Source organism: Erinaceus europaeus, chromosome 2 (assembly GCF_950295315.1).
Source record: "Erinaceus europaeus chromosome 2, mEriEur2.1, whole genome shotgun sequence".
Classification (NCBI taxonomy): Eukaryota; Metazoa; Chordata; class Mammalia; order Eulipotyphla; family Erinaceidae; genus Erinaceus; species Erinaceus europaeus.
Window position 1 is genome coordinate 151,881,794 of NC_080163.1, and position 17,370 is coordinate 151,899,163.

The 17,370-nt window shown below is 47.7% G+C and overlaps 1 protein-coding gene and 1 long non-coding RNA gene across 4 annotated transcripts in view; one reads left to right on the forward strand and one right to left on the reverse strand.

Moving 5' to 3' along the window:
• Positions 1 to 17,370, forward strand: part of CCDC102A (coiled-coil domain containing 102A) — a 39,409-nt gene that overhangs the window by 13,727 nt on the left and 8,312 nt on the right. For all 3 annotated transcript variants that reach the window (XM_060185490.1, XM_007520097.3, XM_060185489.1), the window contains exons 4-7: positions 9,201 to 9,309; positions 13,026 to 13,142; positions 13,363 to 13,572; positions 16,575 to 16,745. In XM_060185490.1, the coding sequence (XP_060041473.1) occupies positions 9,201 to 9,309; positions 13,026 to 13,142; positions 13,363 to 13,572; positions 16,575 to 16,745 (607 nt within the window). The remainder of the gene's footprint in view (positions 1 to 9,200; positions 9,310 to 13,025; positions 13,143 to 13,362; positions 13,573 to 16,574; positions 16,746 to 17,370) is intronic.
• LOC132536768 (uncharacterized) overlaps positions 845 to 17,370 on the reverse strand; it is a 30,718-nt gene continuing 14,192 nt past the window's right edge. The window contains exons 2-3 of the long non-coding RNA XR_009548290.1: positions 6,653 to 6,764; positions 845 to 1,647 (exon numbers count right to left, since the gene is read on the reverse strand). This is a non-coding gene — a long non-coding RNA (uncharacterized LOC132536768). The remainder of the gene's footprint in view (positions 1,648 to 6,652; positions 6,765 to 17,370) is intronic.

Here is a 17,370-nt window from a genome sequence, read left to right on the forward strand (position 1 = left end):
CAGATGGTAGAGCAGTGCTACGGTGTCTCTCCTCTGATATCTCTCCCCACCTTTCTTTCTTTTTTTTTTTAATTTCTTTAAATTTTAATTTCTTTGGGGAATTAATGTTTTACATTCACAGTAAACACAATAGTTTGTACATGCATAACATTTCCCAGTTTTCCATATGATAATACAACCCCCACTAGGTCCTCTGTCATCCTTTTTGGACCTGTATTCTCCCCACCTACCCACCCCAAGAGTCTTTTACTTTGGTGCAATACGCCAATTCCAGTTCAGGTTCGACTTGTGTTTTCTCTTCTGATCTTGTTTTTCAACTTCTGCCATATTCATCCTTCTCTTTCTTTCTGGCTTATTTCACTTAACAATTTTTTTCAAGCTCCATCTAAGATGAGCTGAAAATGGTGAAGTCACCATTTTTAATAGCTGAGTAGTATTCCATTGTGTATATATACCACAACTTGCTCAACCACTTATCTGTTGTTGGACACCTAGGTTGCTTCCAGGTTTTGGCTATTACAAATTGTGCTGCTAAGACCTTTTTGGATGGGTTCCTTAGGATACATCCCCAGGAGAGAAATTGCAGGATCATAGGGTAGGTCCATTTCTAGCCTTCTGAGAGTTCTCCAGACTGTTCTCCAGAGAGGTTGGATCAATTGACATTCCCACCAGCAGTGCAGGAGGGTTCCTTTGACCCCACAACCTCTCCAGCATTTGTTGCTGTTACCTTTTCTTTTTTTTTAAATAATTTATTTCTTTATTGGGGAATTAATGTTTTACATTCAACAGTAAATACAATAGTTTGTACATGCATAACATTCCCCAGATTCCCATTTAATTACCTTTTCTAATGTATGACATTCTCATAGGAGTGAAGTGGTATCTCGTTGTTGTCTTTATTTGCATTTCTCTGACAATCAAAGACTTGGGGCATTTTTTCATGTGTTCCCGGCCTTTTGGATCTCTTCTGTGGTCAATATTCTGCCCATGTCCTCTCCCCATTTTTGGATGGGGTTATTTGTTGTCTTGTTGTTGAGTTTGGCAAGCTCTTTATATATTTTGGTTATTAGCCTCTTGTCTGATGTATGGCATGTAAAGATCTTCTCCCATTCTGTAAGAGATCTCTTGGTTTGGGTAGTGGTTTCTTTTGCTGTGCAAAAGCTTTTTAATTTGATATAGTCCCACTGGTTTATACTTACCTTAGTCTTGTTTGTAATTGAATTCATTTCATGGAGGATGTCTTTAAAATTTATGCGGAAAAGAGTTCTGACAATATTTTCCTCTAAGTATCTGATAGTTTCTGGTCTAACATCCAAGTCCTTGATCCACTTGGAATTTACTTTTGTATTTGGTGAAATACAGTGGTTCAGTTTCATTCTTCTGCATGTTTCAACCCATTTTTTTCCAACACCATTTGTTGAAGAGACTCTGCTTTCCCCATGTAATACTTTGGGCACCTTTGTGAAAGATTAGATGTCCATAGGTGTGGGGCCTTACTTCCAGGCTCTCAATTCTATTCCACTGGTCAGTGAGTCTAGTCATGTTCCAGTACCAAGCAGTTTTGATTACAATGGCCCTATAATACAATTTGAGATCTGGGAGTGTGATGCTCTCCCCACCTTTCTGTCTGTCTCTCTTCCATTGTGTCTGAAATAGAAAGGAGAAAAAAAGTCAGCTTTGGAGCAGTGGAATCAAGCACATGTGTAAGTCTCCGACACTGCATATGTATATGTATGTGTTTAAAGCATCTGTTTGGGGTCAGGCCCTGTATTTAGGCGTACAAGACCCCAACCCCTGCTTCTGGTGGGAGAGAGAGTGATGCAGACAAAGGGAAAGACAGGGAAGGAGGACTTGGGTGGTTGCTGGGCTGCAACTGAAAATGAAAGTTTTGGATGTGTTGAGACTAATAAATACATCAGGGAGGCAGTGGGGTATAAGGAGAGACTGAGGTTCCTATGTTACACCAGGGCAACAGACAAAACTATAAACATCATCAATGAGCAGGTGGTAAGAGAGCCAGGGGCAAGAAAGCATGGATAGGGAGGATTTATTGAGTTTTGCCACCAGGGTTGTCACTGGAGCTTGGTGTCTACATGACTCTACCACTCACAGTGGCCATTTTTTTTTCTTTTTTTTTTTTTCTTCGATAGAGGGTGAGAGAAAGAGAGAGAGAGAGAGAGAGAGGAAGAGAGAGAAGAGGAGATAACTGCAGCACTGCTCCACTGCTCAAGAAACTTCCCCCTGCAGATTCTTCTTCTTCTTCTAGCATTTGCCCTTCTTCCGTAGCCAGTCAACAGCGTCAGGTTGAGCCTGATGTAAAGTTTCGAGACCTCCTTTAAATCTGGAGAGGTGGCAGTCGTTGACTATGTGGGTCATAGTCTGTCTGGAGCCGCAGGGGCAGTTCGGGTCATCTCTGGCTCCCCAGCGATGGAACATAGCGGGGCACCGGCCATGGCCTGTTCGATAGCGATTGAGGAGGGCCCAATCATAACGTGCTAGGTCAAAGCCGGGTTGACGCTTGCAGGGGTCTGTGATGAGGTGTTTGTTCTTTACCTCAGCTGACTGCCAACTCTGTTTCCAAGAGATTGGAACAGAGAAGTTCAGTGTAGGCATAGGGGACCAGATTGGGTGACGAGACATCAAGCGTTGGACAGGGTGGGCGAAGATATCCGCGTATATTGGCAGGTCCGGTCGAGCATAGACGTGGGAAATGAACTTAGATGATGCCGCATCCCAACGAATATCTGGCGGGGCGATGTTGCTAAGAACTGGCAGCCATGGAACCGGGGTGGAATGGGTGGTTCCAGAAATTATCCTCATGGAGGAATATAATTTGGAATCGACCAAGTGGACATGGGGGCTACGGAACCATACTGGGGCACAGTATTCTGCAGTGGAATAGCATAATGCCAGAGATGATGATCGTAGTGTGGAAGCGCTCGCGCCCCATGAGGAGCTGGCCAGTCTTGCAATGATGTTATTCCTCGCGCCCACCTTTGCTGCAGTTTTTATGAGATGTTTGTGAAATGACAGAGTGCGATCGATAGTAACGCCAAGATAGACTGGCTGGGCTTCATGCCGGATTCTCGTATCGCCAAGCTGCACATTAAGCTCACTCGAGGTCGAGGCATGGTGTAGATGGAAAACAGATGATATCATTTTTGCAGTGCTAGGGATTAGTCGCCATTTTTTACAGTAATCAGATGTCAGAGACATGTCTTTCGTGAGTGTTTCCTCGAGGATGTCGAACTTGGATGCCTGAGTTGCACAGCAGATGTCATCGGCATAGATGAACTTCCTTGAAGAAGTTTCTGGGAGGTCATTGATGTAAATATTAAATAGCGTAGGAGCCAGAACAGAGCCCTGGGGGAGGCCACTTGAGACAAGTCTCCATCTGCTAGACTTGTCACCCAGATGCACCTGGAATCTTCTGTTTTGGAGAAGAAACGATAGAGTGTTGGCCACCCATGGAGGCAGGCATCTTGAGATCTTGACTAGGAGACCACAGTGCCAGACCGTGTCATAGGCTGCTGTGAGATCAACAAAGACAGCACCCGTCTTTAAATTCTTCTGGAATCCATTTTCAATGTAAGTTGAGAGGGCCAGGGCTTGTTCGCAGGTAGATCTTCCTGGGCGGAAACCAGCTTGGGCAGGTGATAGGAATTTCTCTGTGGAGAAATACGTGGCAGAAGCAGCCTCTCAAGGAGATGAGGGCGGAGACTTGAACTCTGGTCCTTGTGCATAGGAATGTGTGCACTCTACCAGGTGCACCACCACCCAGCCTCTCTTTTTGACCCACAGTAACCTCACACGTGTGCTCCCACAGCTCCCTGAAGATTTTTTTTTAATTTTTTTATTTCAGCTACTGAGATAGAGAAAAAATGAGATGCCACAGCACCACCACACCACTCAGGGGGCTTCCCCAAGTAGATTGATGTATTAGAAGTAAATACACAGATACTAGAACCTATCCACACTCAGAACCTCTTCTCTCTCTCTCTCTCTCCCTCCCCCCTCTCCCATTCACCGGAGTACTTTTCTTTTTTCATATTTTCTTTTTTTAATTATCTTTTTTTTGTCTCCAGGGTTATTGCTGGGGCTCGGTGCCTGCACTACGAATCCACTGCTCCTGGAGGCTATTTTTTTCCTTTTGTTGCCCTTGTTGTTTATCATTGTTGTTGTTGTTGTTGTTGTTGTTGATGATGTCGTCGTTGTTGGATAGGACAGAGAGACATGGAGAGAGGAGGGGAAGACAGAGAGGGGGAGAGAAAGACAGACACCTGCAGACCTGCTTCACCGCCTGTGAACCGACTCCCCTGCAGGTGGGGAACCGGGGGCTCGAACTGGGATCCTTACGCCGGTCCTTGCGCTTTGTGCCATGTGTGCTTAACCTGCTGCGCTACCGCCCGACTCCCCAAATAATTTTTATTTATAAAAGGGAAACACCAGCAAGACCACAGGATAAAAGGGGTACAATTCCACACAGTTCCCATGGTGATCATTTATTACTAGAGGGTGAGAGAAATGGAAAGAGAGACATGTAGTACTACTGCTCCATTGCTCACAAAGCTTCCCTCCTCTGCAGGTGCGAGCCAGGGGCTTGGACCCGGGTCCTTATGCATGGTAATGTGTATACTCTACTGGCTGTACCACTGCCTGGCCCATTGTGTTAGATTTTAAGAAAGGATTATGGATCTAGGGAGATAGCACATCAGTTGCACAACAGCCTTTCATGCCAGAGGCTTGGAGGTCCCAGATTCAATCTCTAACACCATTGTAAGCCACAGTTAAAAGTGCTCTGGTGGGAGCTGGGCGGTAGCGCAGTGGGTTAAGCGCAGGTGGCACAAAGTGCAAGGACCGGTGTAAGGATCTCGGTTCGAGCCCTCGGCTCCTCACCTGTAGGGGAGTCGCTTCACAGGTGGTGAAGCAGGTGTGCAGGTGTCTGTCTCTTTCCCTCTGTAACCCCCTCCCTTCTCAAATTCTCTGTCTCTATCCAGAATAAATAAGTAAAATAAAAATATTTTTTAAAGTGCTCTGGTGAGGGGCCAGGTGGTGGTGTACCTGGTTGAGTGCATGTATCCTAATGCATAAGGACTGGGTTTCAAGCCCCCAGACCCTACCTGTGAGGGGGAAGCTTTGTGAGTGGTGAAGCAGTGCTACAGGTGTCTCTCTCCCTTCTCTACTACCCTCTTTCTTCTCGATTTCTGGCTGTCTCTATCCATAAGTAAATGAAGATCATTTAGGGGGCCGGGCGGTAGTACAGTGGGTTAAGTGTACCACATGGCGCTAAGAACTGCTAAGAACAGGAGAACTGCTGTCTTCCCCTCCTCTCTCCATTTCTCTCTGTCCTATCCAACAATGACATCAATAACAACAACAATAACTACAACAACAAAACAACAAGGGCAGCAAAAGGGAAAAAAAAATTTTTTTTAAGTCTTTTAAAAAATTATGTACGGGCCAGGAGGTGGCGTACCTGGTTAAGTTCACACATTACAGTGCACATGGACCCAGGTTCAAGCCCCTGGTCCCCACCTGCAGGGAAAAAGCTTCATGAGTGGTGAAGCAAGGCTGTGGGTGTCTCTCTGTCCCTCTCTCCTCTCAATTTATCTCTGTTTCTGTCCAATAATAAAGAAAGAAATTTAAAAATTTTGGGGCCAGGTGGTGGCACACCTGGTTGAGCGTACGTGTTACAGTGCGAAAGGACCCAGGTTTGAGCCCCTGGTCCCCACTTGCAGGGGGAAAGCTTCATGAGTGGTGAAGCAGGGCTACAGGTGTCTCTCTGTTTCTTTTTCTATCTATCTTGCCCTCCCCTCTCAATTTCTGGCTGTCTCCATCCAATAAATAAATAAAACTAATATAAAAAATAATAATAAATTTTTTAATTTAAAAAATATATATTTTAAAAATAAAAAAGGAAGGACTTTTCGGTATAGTAATAGGTGTAGGTATGACTTGGAAAGGAAGAGAAGGTAGGACCCGAGGGGAGAAGGGGGGACAATTATATACAAATATAGACACATAGTTGTAGAAATAATCATTCAGTGGTCCGGGAGGTGGCGCAGTGATAAAGCTTTGGATTCTCAAGCATGAAGTCCCAAGTTTGATCCCTGGCAGCACATGTGCCAGTGTGATTTCTGGTTCTTTTTTTCTCTCTCCTCCTATCTTGCTCATAAATAAATAAAATTTAAAAAAAAAGAGAAATAATCATTCATTCATATCTGCAACCTTAGGAGAACTGCTATAGCTCCAATGGAGGGAACAGGCATCCAGAACTCTGGTGGTGGGAACAGTGCAGTATTGTACCCCTGTTATCTTGCAATTCTGTAAATCCATATTAAATCACGAATAAAGTTTTTTAAAAATTAAAAAAAAAAAAGACTGCCAGAAGCAGTGGAGTTATTCAGGCAAATTTTAAAAAAAAATTTTTTTAATTAAATTAAATTAAAAAAAAAAAAACGCCTTGGAGATTACACCAAAGCTTACCAGCAATCACTAGGAGCTGGGGAAGAGAATGGAACAGTCTCAGAAGGAACCAGCCCTACCTGTGCCTTGAGCATGGACTGTAGCCTCCAGAGCTGGGAGCTGATATATTTCGATCAAAACAAAACACACACACACACACACAGCATCATCAACCAGGGCTACTTACCTCAATAGTGTGCTGCTTTGCCATGTGTACAATCCCCAGGTTCAAGCCTGGCCCCCACAGGATTGAAGGAAGCTTCAGTGCTGTGGTGTCTTTCACCCTCTCTCTCTATTGTCTCTTTCTTCCTCTTTTTCTATCTGGAAAAAAAATCAGGGGCCAGGTGGTGGCACACCTGGTTGAGCAGATATGTTACAATGTGCAAAGATCTGGGTTGGAGCTCCTGGTCCCCACCTGCAGGGGGAAAGCTTTGCAAGTGGTAAAGCAGTGCTGCAGGTGTCTCTCTGTCTCTCTCCTCTGTCTCCACCTTCCCTCTCAATTTCTGGCTGTCTCTATTGAATAAATAAATAAAGATAATTTTTTAAAAATTTAATCAGTCTGGAGCAGGGAAGCACTGGTGATGAGAAGAATAATAGTTGTAGTAATCGTGATACTACTAATAATAAGGGAGTCGGGCGGTAGTGCAGCAGGTTAAGCGCACGTGGTGCAAAGCACAAGGACCAGCGTAAGGATACCGGTCGCTTCACAGGTGGTGAAGCAGGTCTGCAGGTGTCTTATCTTTCTCTCTCCCTCTCTGTCTTCCCCTCCTCTCTCCATTTCTCTCTGTCCTATCCAACAATGATGACATCAATAACAATAATAGCTGCAACAATAAAACAACAAGAGCAACAAAAGGGAATAAATATTTTTTTTTTAATTTTTTTATTTAAGAAAGGATTAATTAACAAAACCATAGGGTAGGAGGGGTACAACTCCACACAATTCCCACCGCCCAATCTCCATATCCCACCCCCTCCCCTGATAGCTTTCCCATTCTCTATCCCTCTGGGAGCATGGACCCAGGGTCGTTGAGGGTTGCAGAAGGTAGAAGGTCTGGCTTCTGTAATTGCTTCCCCGCTGAACATGGGCATTGACTGGTTGGTCCATACTCCCAGTCTGTCTCTCTCTTTCCCTAGTAGGGTGTGTCTCTGGGGAAGCTGAGCTCCAGGACACATTGGTGGTGTCTTCAATCCAGGGAAGTCTGGCCGGCATCCTGATGACACCTGGAACCTGGTGACTGAAAAGAGAGTTAACATACAAAGCCAAACAAATTGTTGAGCAATCATGGACCCAAAGCTTAGAAAAGTGGAGAGGAAGTATTAGGGAGGTACTCACTGCAAACTCTAGTATACTTCTGCTTTCTTACTTTGGTGCCATACTCCAAACTCAGTCAATTTCTGCTTTGCGTTTCTACTTCTTTTTTTTTTTTTTTACATGCATAACATTCCCCAGATTCCCATTTAGCAATACAACCCCCACTATTTCATTCATCATTTTTCATGGACCTGTATTCTCCCCACCTACCCACCCACCCCAGAGTCTTTTACTTTGGTGTAATACTCCAATTCCATTTCAGGTTCGACTTGTGTTTTCTTTTCTAATCTTGTTTTTCAACTTCGGCCTGAGAGTGAGATCATCCCATATTCATCCTTCTGTTTCTGACTTATTTCACTCAACATGATTTTTTCAAGGTCCATCCAAGATCGGCTGAAAACGGTATCAGATACTTAGGGGAATAAATATTTTAAAAGGTTTAAAATAATAATAATAATAGTAATAATAATAGTAATTGTAATAAAGAAATCAACTCTGCCAGCTGAGAGATAAAGGAATTGCTAGTGAGATGTGTGGATGGTGCTGCACGAGAAGAAATCATGACTTTGTCAGAGTCTGGCACCTTTGCTGGAAAGACAGTGGCAATAACTTAGCAGCAGATACTTGTGTGGACACACTCTGCTCACAACGCTTTGTGTGCCTTTACCCTTAGTGTCAGCTCCTGGGACACTGGGAACGCAGCAGGTGCTGATATGCAGGGCTGGTGATTCAGACACACAGGCAGCATCACCACAGCTATGAGCGTCCCGAAGAGGTGGAAAGCCTTGGTAACGTGCTGAGCAAAGCACGGTCTTCTCCCTGCCAAGTGGTTCTGTTCAGGGGACAGTGTTAGTGCTATTGGATAGAGACGGCCAGAAATTGAGAGGAAGAGGGAGATGGAAAGGGAGAGATAGAGAGACACCTGCAGCCCTGCTTCACCACTTGTGAAGCTTTCCTCCCTATAGGTGGGGACTGGGGGCTTGAACCTGGGTCCTTGCACATTGTAACGTGTACGCTCAACCAGGTGCACCACCACCCAGCCCTCACCAGATTGGTTTTTCCAACTTATCTAATTGGGCAAAAATAATAATAAGCCCACATTCAAACTGAGCCACAATCCCTCAAGCAAGAATAGGGGACATATTTTACAGATGAGCCCAGGACTCAGAAAGCTGAGGCACATATCTGGGTTGAGGCCACCATTCTGTACCAAAGTCAGGACATCTGCACTGGTGTGGAGGGTGCAGTTCCAGGAGAAATGCAAAATAGGGGAGCCTGCCACCTTGGGGGGAAGGAAACTTTGAACACCAACGCAAGGGTTTTGGACGTGAACTGGCCAGGTGCAGGCTATACAAGATGCCTCGGAGCAGAAGGCCCCGGGTGGCCTCACCCCCCATGTCTGTCCCCCTCTACTCTGCAGGGACAAGCTAGCACTGAGCAGGAACATTGAGAAGCTGGAAGGGGAGCTGAGCCAGTGGAAGATCAAATATGAGGAGCTGAGCAAGACCAAACAGGAGATGCTCAAGCAAGTGAGTCATGCAGAACAGGGGAGGGCTTCCAGGAGGCTGCAGCACTGGGATGTTGAATTTTAACAGTGGGAATGAAACAGAGAAGGAAATCCATTCACTGTCAAGAACCAGTCCTGAGAGGAGAGGGAGACCAGTAGTAACAAGACAGAGAAAATTCCTTTTACTATTAAACTTTTCTAATCCAGTTCTGGCTCATGGTGATGCTGGGGAAATTGAACCTGGGCCCTTGGACTCTCGAGCATGAAAGTCTCTTGCTGTACCATTGTGCTGTCTCCTCAGCCCAGATGGATAATGAAGCTCTAGAGAAGTCTAAACAGAATGAGAGCGATGGTGTAGTGGGTTTGGGGAGGCCTCTCTAGAAAGGTGATATTTCACACAAGACTTAAAGGGATTGGAGGAAGCCATTCTGGACTAAATATGGGGGCAGGGCTCCTGGCAGGGGCAGAGTGAATGTGAAAGTCCTGAGGCCAGAACAAGCCAGTGTGTGTGGAGACAGGCAGCGAGGCTGGAGAGTAGTGAGCAGTAGTGAGCATGGAGGAGGTGATAAGGGGAGTGAGATCCGAATGGGGCAGAGGTGGGAAGGGAGGGGAGAAGGAGCGGGCGCAGAGTCTCTAGGTAGCATGCACGACCACTTAGTGTGTGCCAGTCCCTGGTGAAGCCTCCTGGCACCTAAGGAGTCTGGATTTCAGTGTCCCCCTTTTTTATTATTTTTTTTTATTTAAAAAAGGAAACATTAACAAAACCATAGGATAAAAGGGGTACAACTCCACACAATTCCCACCACCAGATCTCTGAATCCCTTCCCCTCCCCTGACAGCTTTCCTATTCTTTATCCCTCTGGGAGTATGGACCCAGGGTCATTGTGGGATGCAGAAGGTTGAAGGTCTGGCTTCTGTAATTGCTTCCCCGCTGAACATGGGCATTGACAGGTCGATCCATACTCCCAGACTGCCTCTGTCTTTCCTTAGTAGGGTGGGGCTCTGGGGAAGCAGAGCTCCAGGACACATTGGTGAGGTTGTCTGTCCAGGGAAGTCTGGTCACATCCTGCTAGCATCTGGAACCTGGAGGCTGAAAAGAGAGTTAACATACAAAGCCAAACAAGTTGTTGACCAGTCATGGACCTAATGGCTGGAATAGTGCAGATGAAGTGTTGGGGGGTCCTCCATTTTGTAGATAGGTAGTAGGCATATTTTAATTATATTTCAAAGGGCCTGTAGCTATACTAGTTTTTGTTTGTTTGTTTGTTTTGTTTTTTTCTCTGAACCTGAAATTTTCTCTGAACCTGAAATCTGGTGGATCCAAGTTATTGTCTGGGGAGGTTATGTCATGGCTGGAAAAGGGACAGAAAGCTGGATCAGGGAAGAGAGTAGCTCCCTAATATAGGGAAGGGGTATAAATATTGTTGACTGTAAACCCCATCGGTTTGATTTTGTCTGGGGCCCATATTCAGCTTAGGAGCCTATGTGACCTCTGCATCCCTCTAGATCTGAGCTCACATTCTGTGGTCATGAGTAGGAACATTCAAGCTGCCCCAGTATCATTTTTTTTAAGATTTTATTTATTTATTAATCAGAAAAATAGGAGGAGAAAGAGCCAGACATCACTCTGGTACATGTGTTGTCAGGGATTGAACTCAGGACCTCATGCTTGAGAGTCCAATACTTTATCCATTGCACCACCTCCAGGACCACTCAGTGTCCCCTTCTTATGAATGAAGCTGAAACTCCAGCAGGCGGGAGGTGCTTCTGTCACTACAGTGAGGGAACTCTGGGCAGGCAGGGGGGTGCTCCCCTTAGATAGGCCTCCCCGGGCCACCAGAGGGCGCTGCAACCCAGAGAAAGCCACGCTGGGTCAGCTGCCTTTCCAGGCTGTGGAAAGGACCACACACACTTCCCCTGGAAGGACCCAGACTCTTGTCTTCAATGCCTCTAGGGCATCAATAATATGTAGAGCCCAGACACTGTCCTCTCTGGGGAGTCAGTAGCACCTTTGGGGGGTGGGTCAGAATCCCAAAATTGTTTTTGACTTTCAAAAAACTCAAGTGAAACATGCATGTGGACCTTAGCAGATATAGGCTTTTTTTTTTTTCCCTCAGGGTTATCATTGGGGCTCAGTGCCTGCACTGTTCCTGGAAACCAACTTTTTTTTTTTTTTGGATAGGACAGAGAAATTGAGAAGGTAGGGAGAGAGGCAGAGAGACATCTGCAGACCTGCTTCACGATCCCCCCCACCACCACTAACTACCGCATGTGGGGAACTGGGGGCTCAAACCAGGATCCCTGCACAGGTTTTGTACTATGTGCGTTAACCTAGTGTACCACCACCTGGCCCCTATAGGTTCTTTTCTTTTATTTGGATTTATTCTCCCTCCCACCCCACCCCCTCCATCCCAACACTGAGTTTTTCAGGCTCCTTCATGTTGTAGCATGGAGCGCAATTGGTTGGTTTTCCCTTTTGTACAACAAGGGACCTGCATTATTTTCAAAGCACCTCAGGACAAGGGAGACAGCCTAGTAGTCACACAGACGACACTCACATGAGCCTGAGGCTTTGAGGTCCCAGGTTCAGTCCTCAGAGGCACCGTAAGGCAGAGCTGAGCAGTGCTCTTATTTAAAAAAAAAAAAAAAAAGACAGAGGGAGAGAGGAAAGAGACCACAGCACCAGAGCTCTCTCCGGTGCAGTGGGACCTGAGCTTGAACCTGGTTTGTGCTCATGACAGAGCAGGCATGCAATCCAGGAGAGCTATATTGCCAGCCCCATTCTTTTGTTTTCTACAGAGATGGGGAGAATACCGCAGTACTGCTCCAGCACTCATGGGCCTGTCCAGCGCCATTCATGGCTAAGTGTGCACTCTACTGGGTGAATGAGCTTACAAACAATAAAGGCTTTTTTTTTTTCTAGTTTTATTTGACACACAGAGAAAAATTGAGAGGGTAGGGGCAGATATACAGAAGGAGGGAAGGAGGGCGGGAGGGAGAGAGAGATTGAGAGAGAGAGAGAGAGAGAGAGAGAGACCAACCTGCAGCTCTGCTTCACCACATGAGAAGCTTCCCCTGTTTCCCCACCCATACCCACCTCATCAAGCCTGGTCCTTGTGCATGGTAATTTGTGCACTCAACCAGGTACCCTCAGAGGCCTATTTTTCGTTTGTTTGTTTTTGCTTCCAGGGTTATAGCCAGGGCTCAGTGCCTACACTACAAATCCACTGCTCCTGGAGGCCATTTTTTCCCTTTTGTTGCCCATCGTTGTTGTTATTATTATTATTGTTATTGTTGTCATTGTTGTTGGATAGAACAGAGAGAAATCGAGAGAGGAGAGGAAGACAGAGGGGGAGAGAAAGATAGACACCTGCAGACCTGCTTCACCACTTGCAAAGTGAGCCCCCTGCAGGTGGGGAGCTGGAGGCTTGAACCGGGATCCTTACACCAGTCCTTGTGCTTTCCAAATGTGTGCTTAAACTGCCGCGCTACTGCCTGACACCCCCCCCCCAACATGTTTTAAGAGCATGCTGAGGTTTTTTTCGAAGCTACCGTGGGAGAAAGCCCATTCACAGACTCTGAGAGGCCGGATGGTAGTGCAAAGTTAGACGACAGGAGAAAGAGGTGTTCAGGGTTCCAGGAGTGGCCAGTGGAGGAAGAATCTCTCCTGGCCATCTAGGGGCACAGTGGTGTGGTGCCTCGGGGTCCTCATAGGGCAGGGCGGCCAATCTCCTGCAGCTCAGCATCCTGAAGGAAGCCCACCAGGATGAGCTGGGCCGCATGTCCGAAGACCTGGAGGACGAGCTGGGTGCACGGTCCAGCATGGACAGGAAGATGGCCGAGCTCAGAGGGGAGGTGAGCTGCCTGCAGGGCCAGGGATGTGGGAGGTGGGGTGTCCTCCCACACAGGGCCCAGAAGCACCCTCACATCCTGCGCACCCAAGTCCAGATTAATTATAGCTGCTGCAGCTGGACCTACTTCCTGGAGCTGGAAACAGCCACAGGATGCAGGAGATGTCCAGCTGTGCTTCCCCCACCCAGCCCGGGAGCCCTCACCCTGCCCTGCCCGGTTGCAGATGGAGCGGCTGCAGGCAGAGAACGCAGCCGAGTGGGGTCGCCGTGAGAGGCTGGAAACAGAGAAGCTGGGCCTGGAGCGGGAAAACAAGAAGCTGCGGGCGCAGGTTGGGGACCTGGAGGAGGCGCTGGCCAGGCGCCGACGACAGACAGCCAGCGTGCTGGACTGTGACCTACGGGCCAGCCAGGCTGCACTGTTTGAGAAGAACAAGGTGGGCAGTGAACAGTGGATGTTGAACGGTGGATGGTTACCAGGACTAGGGAAACACACACACACACACAGGACGGCACCTACTGTGTATCCTGCTGGGGGGTGGGGTGGGGATTGACACTTGAATGAGTGCAAAGGACAGAGGCACCCTCCATGGGCCAGGCCCAGTGACAGGTTAGTGCCTGCACTTATAAGCTAAGCTATGGGTCAGGCTCCCATGCCACTGCTCACTCTTTCTCTCTTCCTTCCTTGCTTTTTTATTTGATAGGACAGAGAGAAATTGAGATGGTGGGGGGGGGAGGGAGAGAGAGAGAGAGAGAGATCTGTGGCACTGCTTTACCACTCATGAAGTTTCCCCCTGCAGCTAGGGGCTGGGGGCTTGAACCCAGATCCTTCCACATGATGGTGTGCGCGCTCAACCAGGTGTGCCACTGCCCGGGCCCTCCACTGCTTTTGTCTAGGGCATCACTTAGTTCTCTCAGCAGCCTTTCCCTTTATTCAACAGTTTTTATTATTATTATTATCATCATCATCATTATTATTATCATTAACATTATTATTATTATTGGATAAAAACAGAGAGAAGTTGAGAGGGAAGAGGGAGATAGGGAAAGAGACAGAGAGACACCTGCAGTCCTGCTTCACCACTTTCAAAGCTTTCCCCCTGTAGGTGGAGACCAGGGGCTTGAACCTGGGTCCTTGTGCACTCTAGTGCATGCACTTAACCAGATGTACAACCTCATGGCCCCTATTCAACAGGTTATATATTTATTTATTTTTATTTATTATTATCTTTATGGGATAGAGACAGCCAGAAATTGAGAGGGAAGGGGGGCGTGATAGAGAGGGAGAGAGACAGAGAGACACCTGCAGCCCTGCTTCATCACTTGTAAAGCTTTCCCCCTGCAGGTGGGGACCGGGGGCTCGAACCTGGGTCCTTGTGCACTGTAATGCATGCGCTCAACCAGGTGCGCCACCACCTGGCCGCCTCAACAGTTTTTTTTTAAGGTTTATTTATTGATTTATGAGGGAAAGAGAGAAAGAACCAGGGCATCACTGTGGCACTTGTGATGTCAGGCACTAAACTTGAAGCCTCACACTTGAGTTCGATGCCTCAGGCACTGCGCCCATCTCCCAGACCACTAACCAACAAATGTTAACTGAGCACCGACACATGACAGTCTTGTTCCGAGTGCTAGGTGAACACATGGAGCAGACAGACTCTCCCTTTACGGAGTTAATGGCTCAGGGTCGTGACGTTGCCTCTCCACCACACACTCCCACTGGCCACGCTGCTCCCAGGCTACCAGCAGGAAAAGACAGCACCAGGTCCAGCTTCAGCTCAGGACCCGGGAAGGCTTATTAGGGCTGAGGTGTCAGCAAAAACAGTGAGGTGGAGAGCTCTGGAGGAGCTGTCGGGGAGTGGGCAGGGGGCAGGGGAGGAGGAGCAGGGTGTGAGCAGGCTCTGATCTCAGGTGGGGCTTAGGCTTGTGAAACATCTCTCACTGGGCCAGCAAGATAACTTAACCTGGATATGCGCCGACTTTGCCATGTGTGCAACCCGGGTTCGAGCCCAGCTCCCACCACACTAGGGGAAGCATCAGTGCTGTGGTCTCTCTCCATCTCACTGTCTGTCTGTTTTTCTCTTTCTACCTAAAAAATGTCAACCTAGGGCCCTGACAATGACCCAGAAAGTTTTTTTTTAATATATACTTTCTCTTTTTTTAACTTCCTTTTTTAAAAAAATATTTATTTATTTATTTATTTATTTCCTTTTTTTTTGCCCTTGTTGTTTCCATTGTTGTTGTAGTTACTATGGTTGTTGATGTCGTCGTTGTTGGATAGGACAAAGAGAAATGGAGAGATGGGGAAGACAGAGACGGGGAGAGAAAGACAGACACCTGCAGACCTGCTTCACCGCCTGTGAAGCGACTCCCCTGCAGGTGGGGAGCCGGGGGCTCGAACCAGGATCCTTACTCTGGTCCTTGTGCTTTGCACCACATGCTACTGCCAGACTCCCCCCAAAAGTTTTTTGAAGTTAAAAAAAACTGTCACTTTTCTCCTACCTCTTGTTTCCTAGAGTGGCAAGTGAATGGGGGAGAGGCGGCTGGAAAGATAGCTCAGCGGGTAGGGTGCATGCCTTGCCAAGTGGTACCACATGTAAATATTATAACCACAAGGAAAGGTCCAATGCTTCCCCCCCCCCCATCTCTTGACTATTTCTTTCACTCTGAAAAAGTTGACCTACAGTGGTAAAATGATTCCTGTGCAAAGGCCTTAGTGATGCCAAAAATACAGAAGAAGCTGGGCCCGAGCAGTGGTGCACCCAGTTAAGCCCACATAGTACTCAGTGTAAGAATCCGGGTTTGAGTCCCTGGCTCCCACCTACAGGGAGGATGCTTCACAAGCAGTGAAGCAGGTCTGCAGGTGTCTCTCTTTGTCTCTCCCTCTCTGTCTCCCCATCTCTCTCAATTGATGTCTGTCCTATCCAATAAAATGGAAGGGAAAAAAAATGGCCACTAGGAGCAATGGGTTTGTAATGCCTTCACTGAGTCCCAGCAATAACCCTAGATGCAAAAAAAAAAAAAAAAAAAAAAACAGGAAAAGCCTTGAGAGGCCGTGTCAGTACAAACACTTGCTCAGGGCAGGCACTCCCATGGCTGGTTGCTCATCCTTTTCCCAAACACTCTGGTTTCTTTCCCACCACACTGAATCCTCCCCCAGAAATTTTGGATCCAGCACCTGGTGTTCCAGTGGACATCTCAAGGTGACATCCTGAGTCTCCCCCCCGTCCCGTCTCCCCTGGTTGTAGCCCTTCACCTTAATGGATGGCACCCCAGCTCCCACTGCTCTGCCCAGCCTCCATCTTGGCTCTGCAGGACAGCAGCTGAACAGCCTCTAGGGAGAAGACACACACCCCCAGGCCACTTAGAAATCTGTGGCCCCTGGGATCCCCTGGCATGTGCCCTCTGGTCTGAACCACCCACCTCTGCCCCCCTGCAGGAGTTGGCAGACCTGAAGCATGTACATGGCAAGCTGAAGAAGCAATTCCAAGAAAAGGTGGCAGAGTTGGCCCATGCCAACCGGCGGGTGGAGCAGCACGAAGCCGAGGTGAAGAAGCTGCGGCTGCGTGTGGAGGAACTCAAGAAGGAGCTGGCCCAGGCGGAAGACGAGGTGAGTTCACCCAGGGCCCACGGGCCCAGAGGCTTTGGGCCTCACAGGGAGAGCAGGGCAGCTTTGGGGCCTTCCGGCATCACTCCGAGCCAGGTCTCCAGTGCCCATCAGAAGCCTGACTCTCGAGGAGCCCTGACAGAGTGGGTAGATGGGCCATGGGTAGTGGGGGAGCCTGTGAGCGTGGGAATGGGAGGAAACCTGGACAGACAGGTGGATGAGTGGATGGATTGACAGACGGACGGACAGACAGATGGATGACTCAGTGAACAAATGAGGAGATGGGAGAGAGGAGGATGGATGGACATGGTACAACAACAGCTGTGTGCTGAAAGACTTGCTGAATGGTACAGTGGAAAGATGGATGGTGGGGGCTGGGTGGTGGTGTGCTGGGTTAAGCACACATGGTACAAAGTGCAAGGACCTGTGCAAGGATCCTTTTTGGAGCCCCTCACATACACAACAGCTCCCCACCTGCAGCGGGGAGTTGCTTTACAAGTGGTGAAGCAGGTCAGCAGGTGTCTATCTTTCTCTCCCTCTCTGTCTTCCCCTCCTCACTCAATTTCTCTCTGTCCTATCCAAACAAACAGACAAACAAAATCACAAAAAGTGACCATGGGAGCAATGG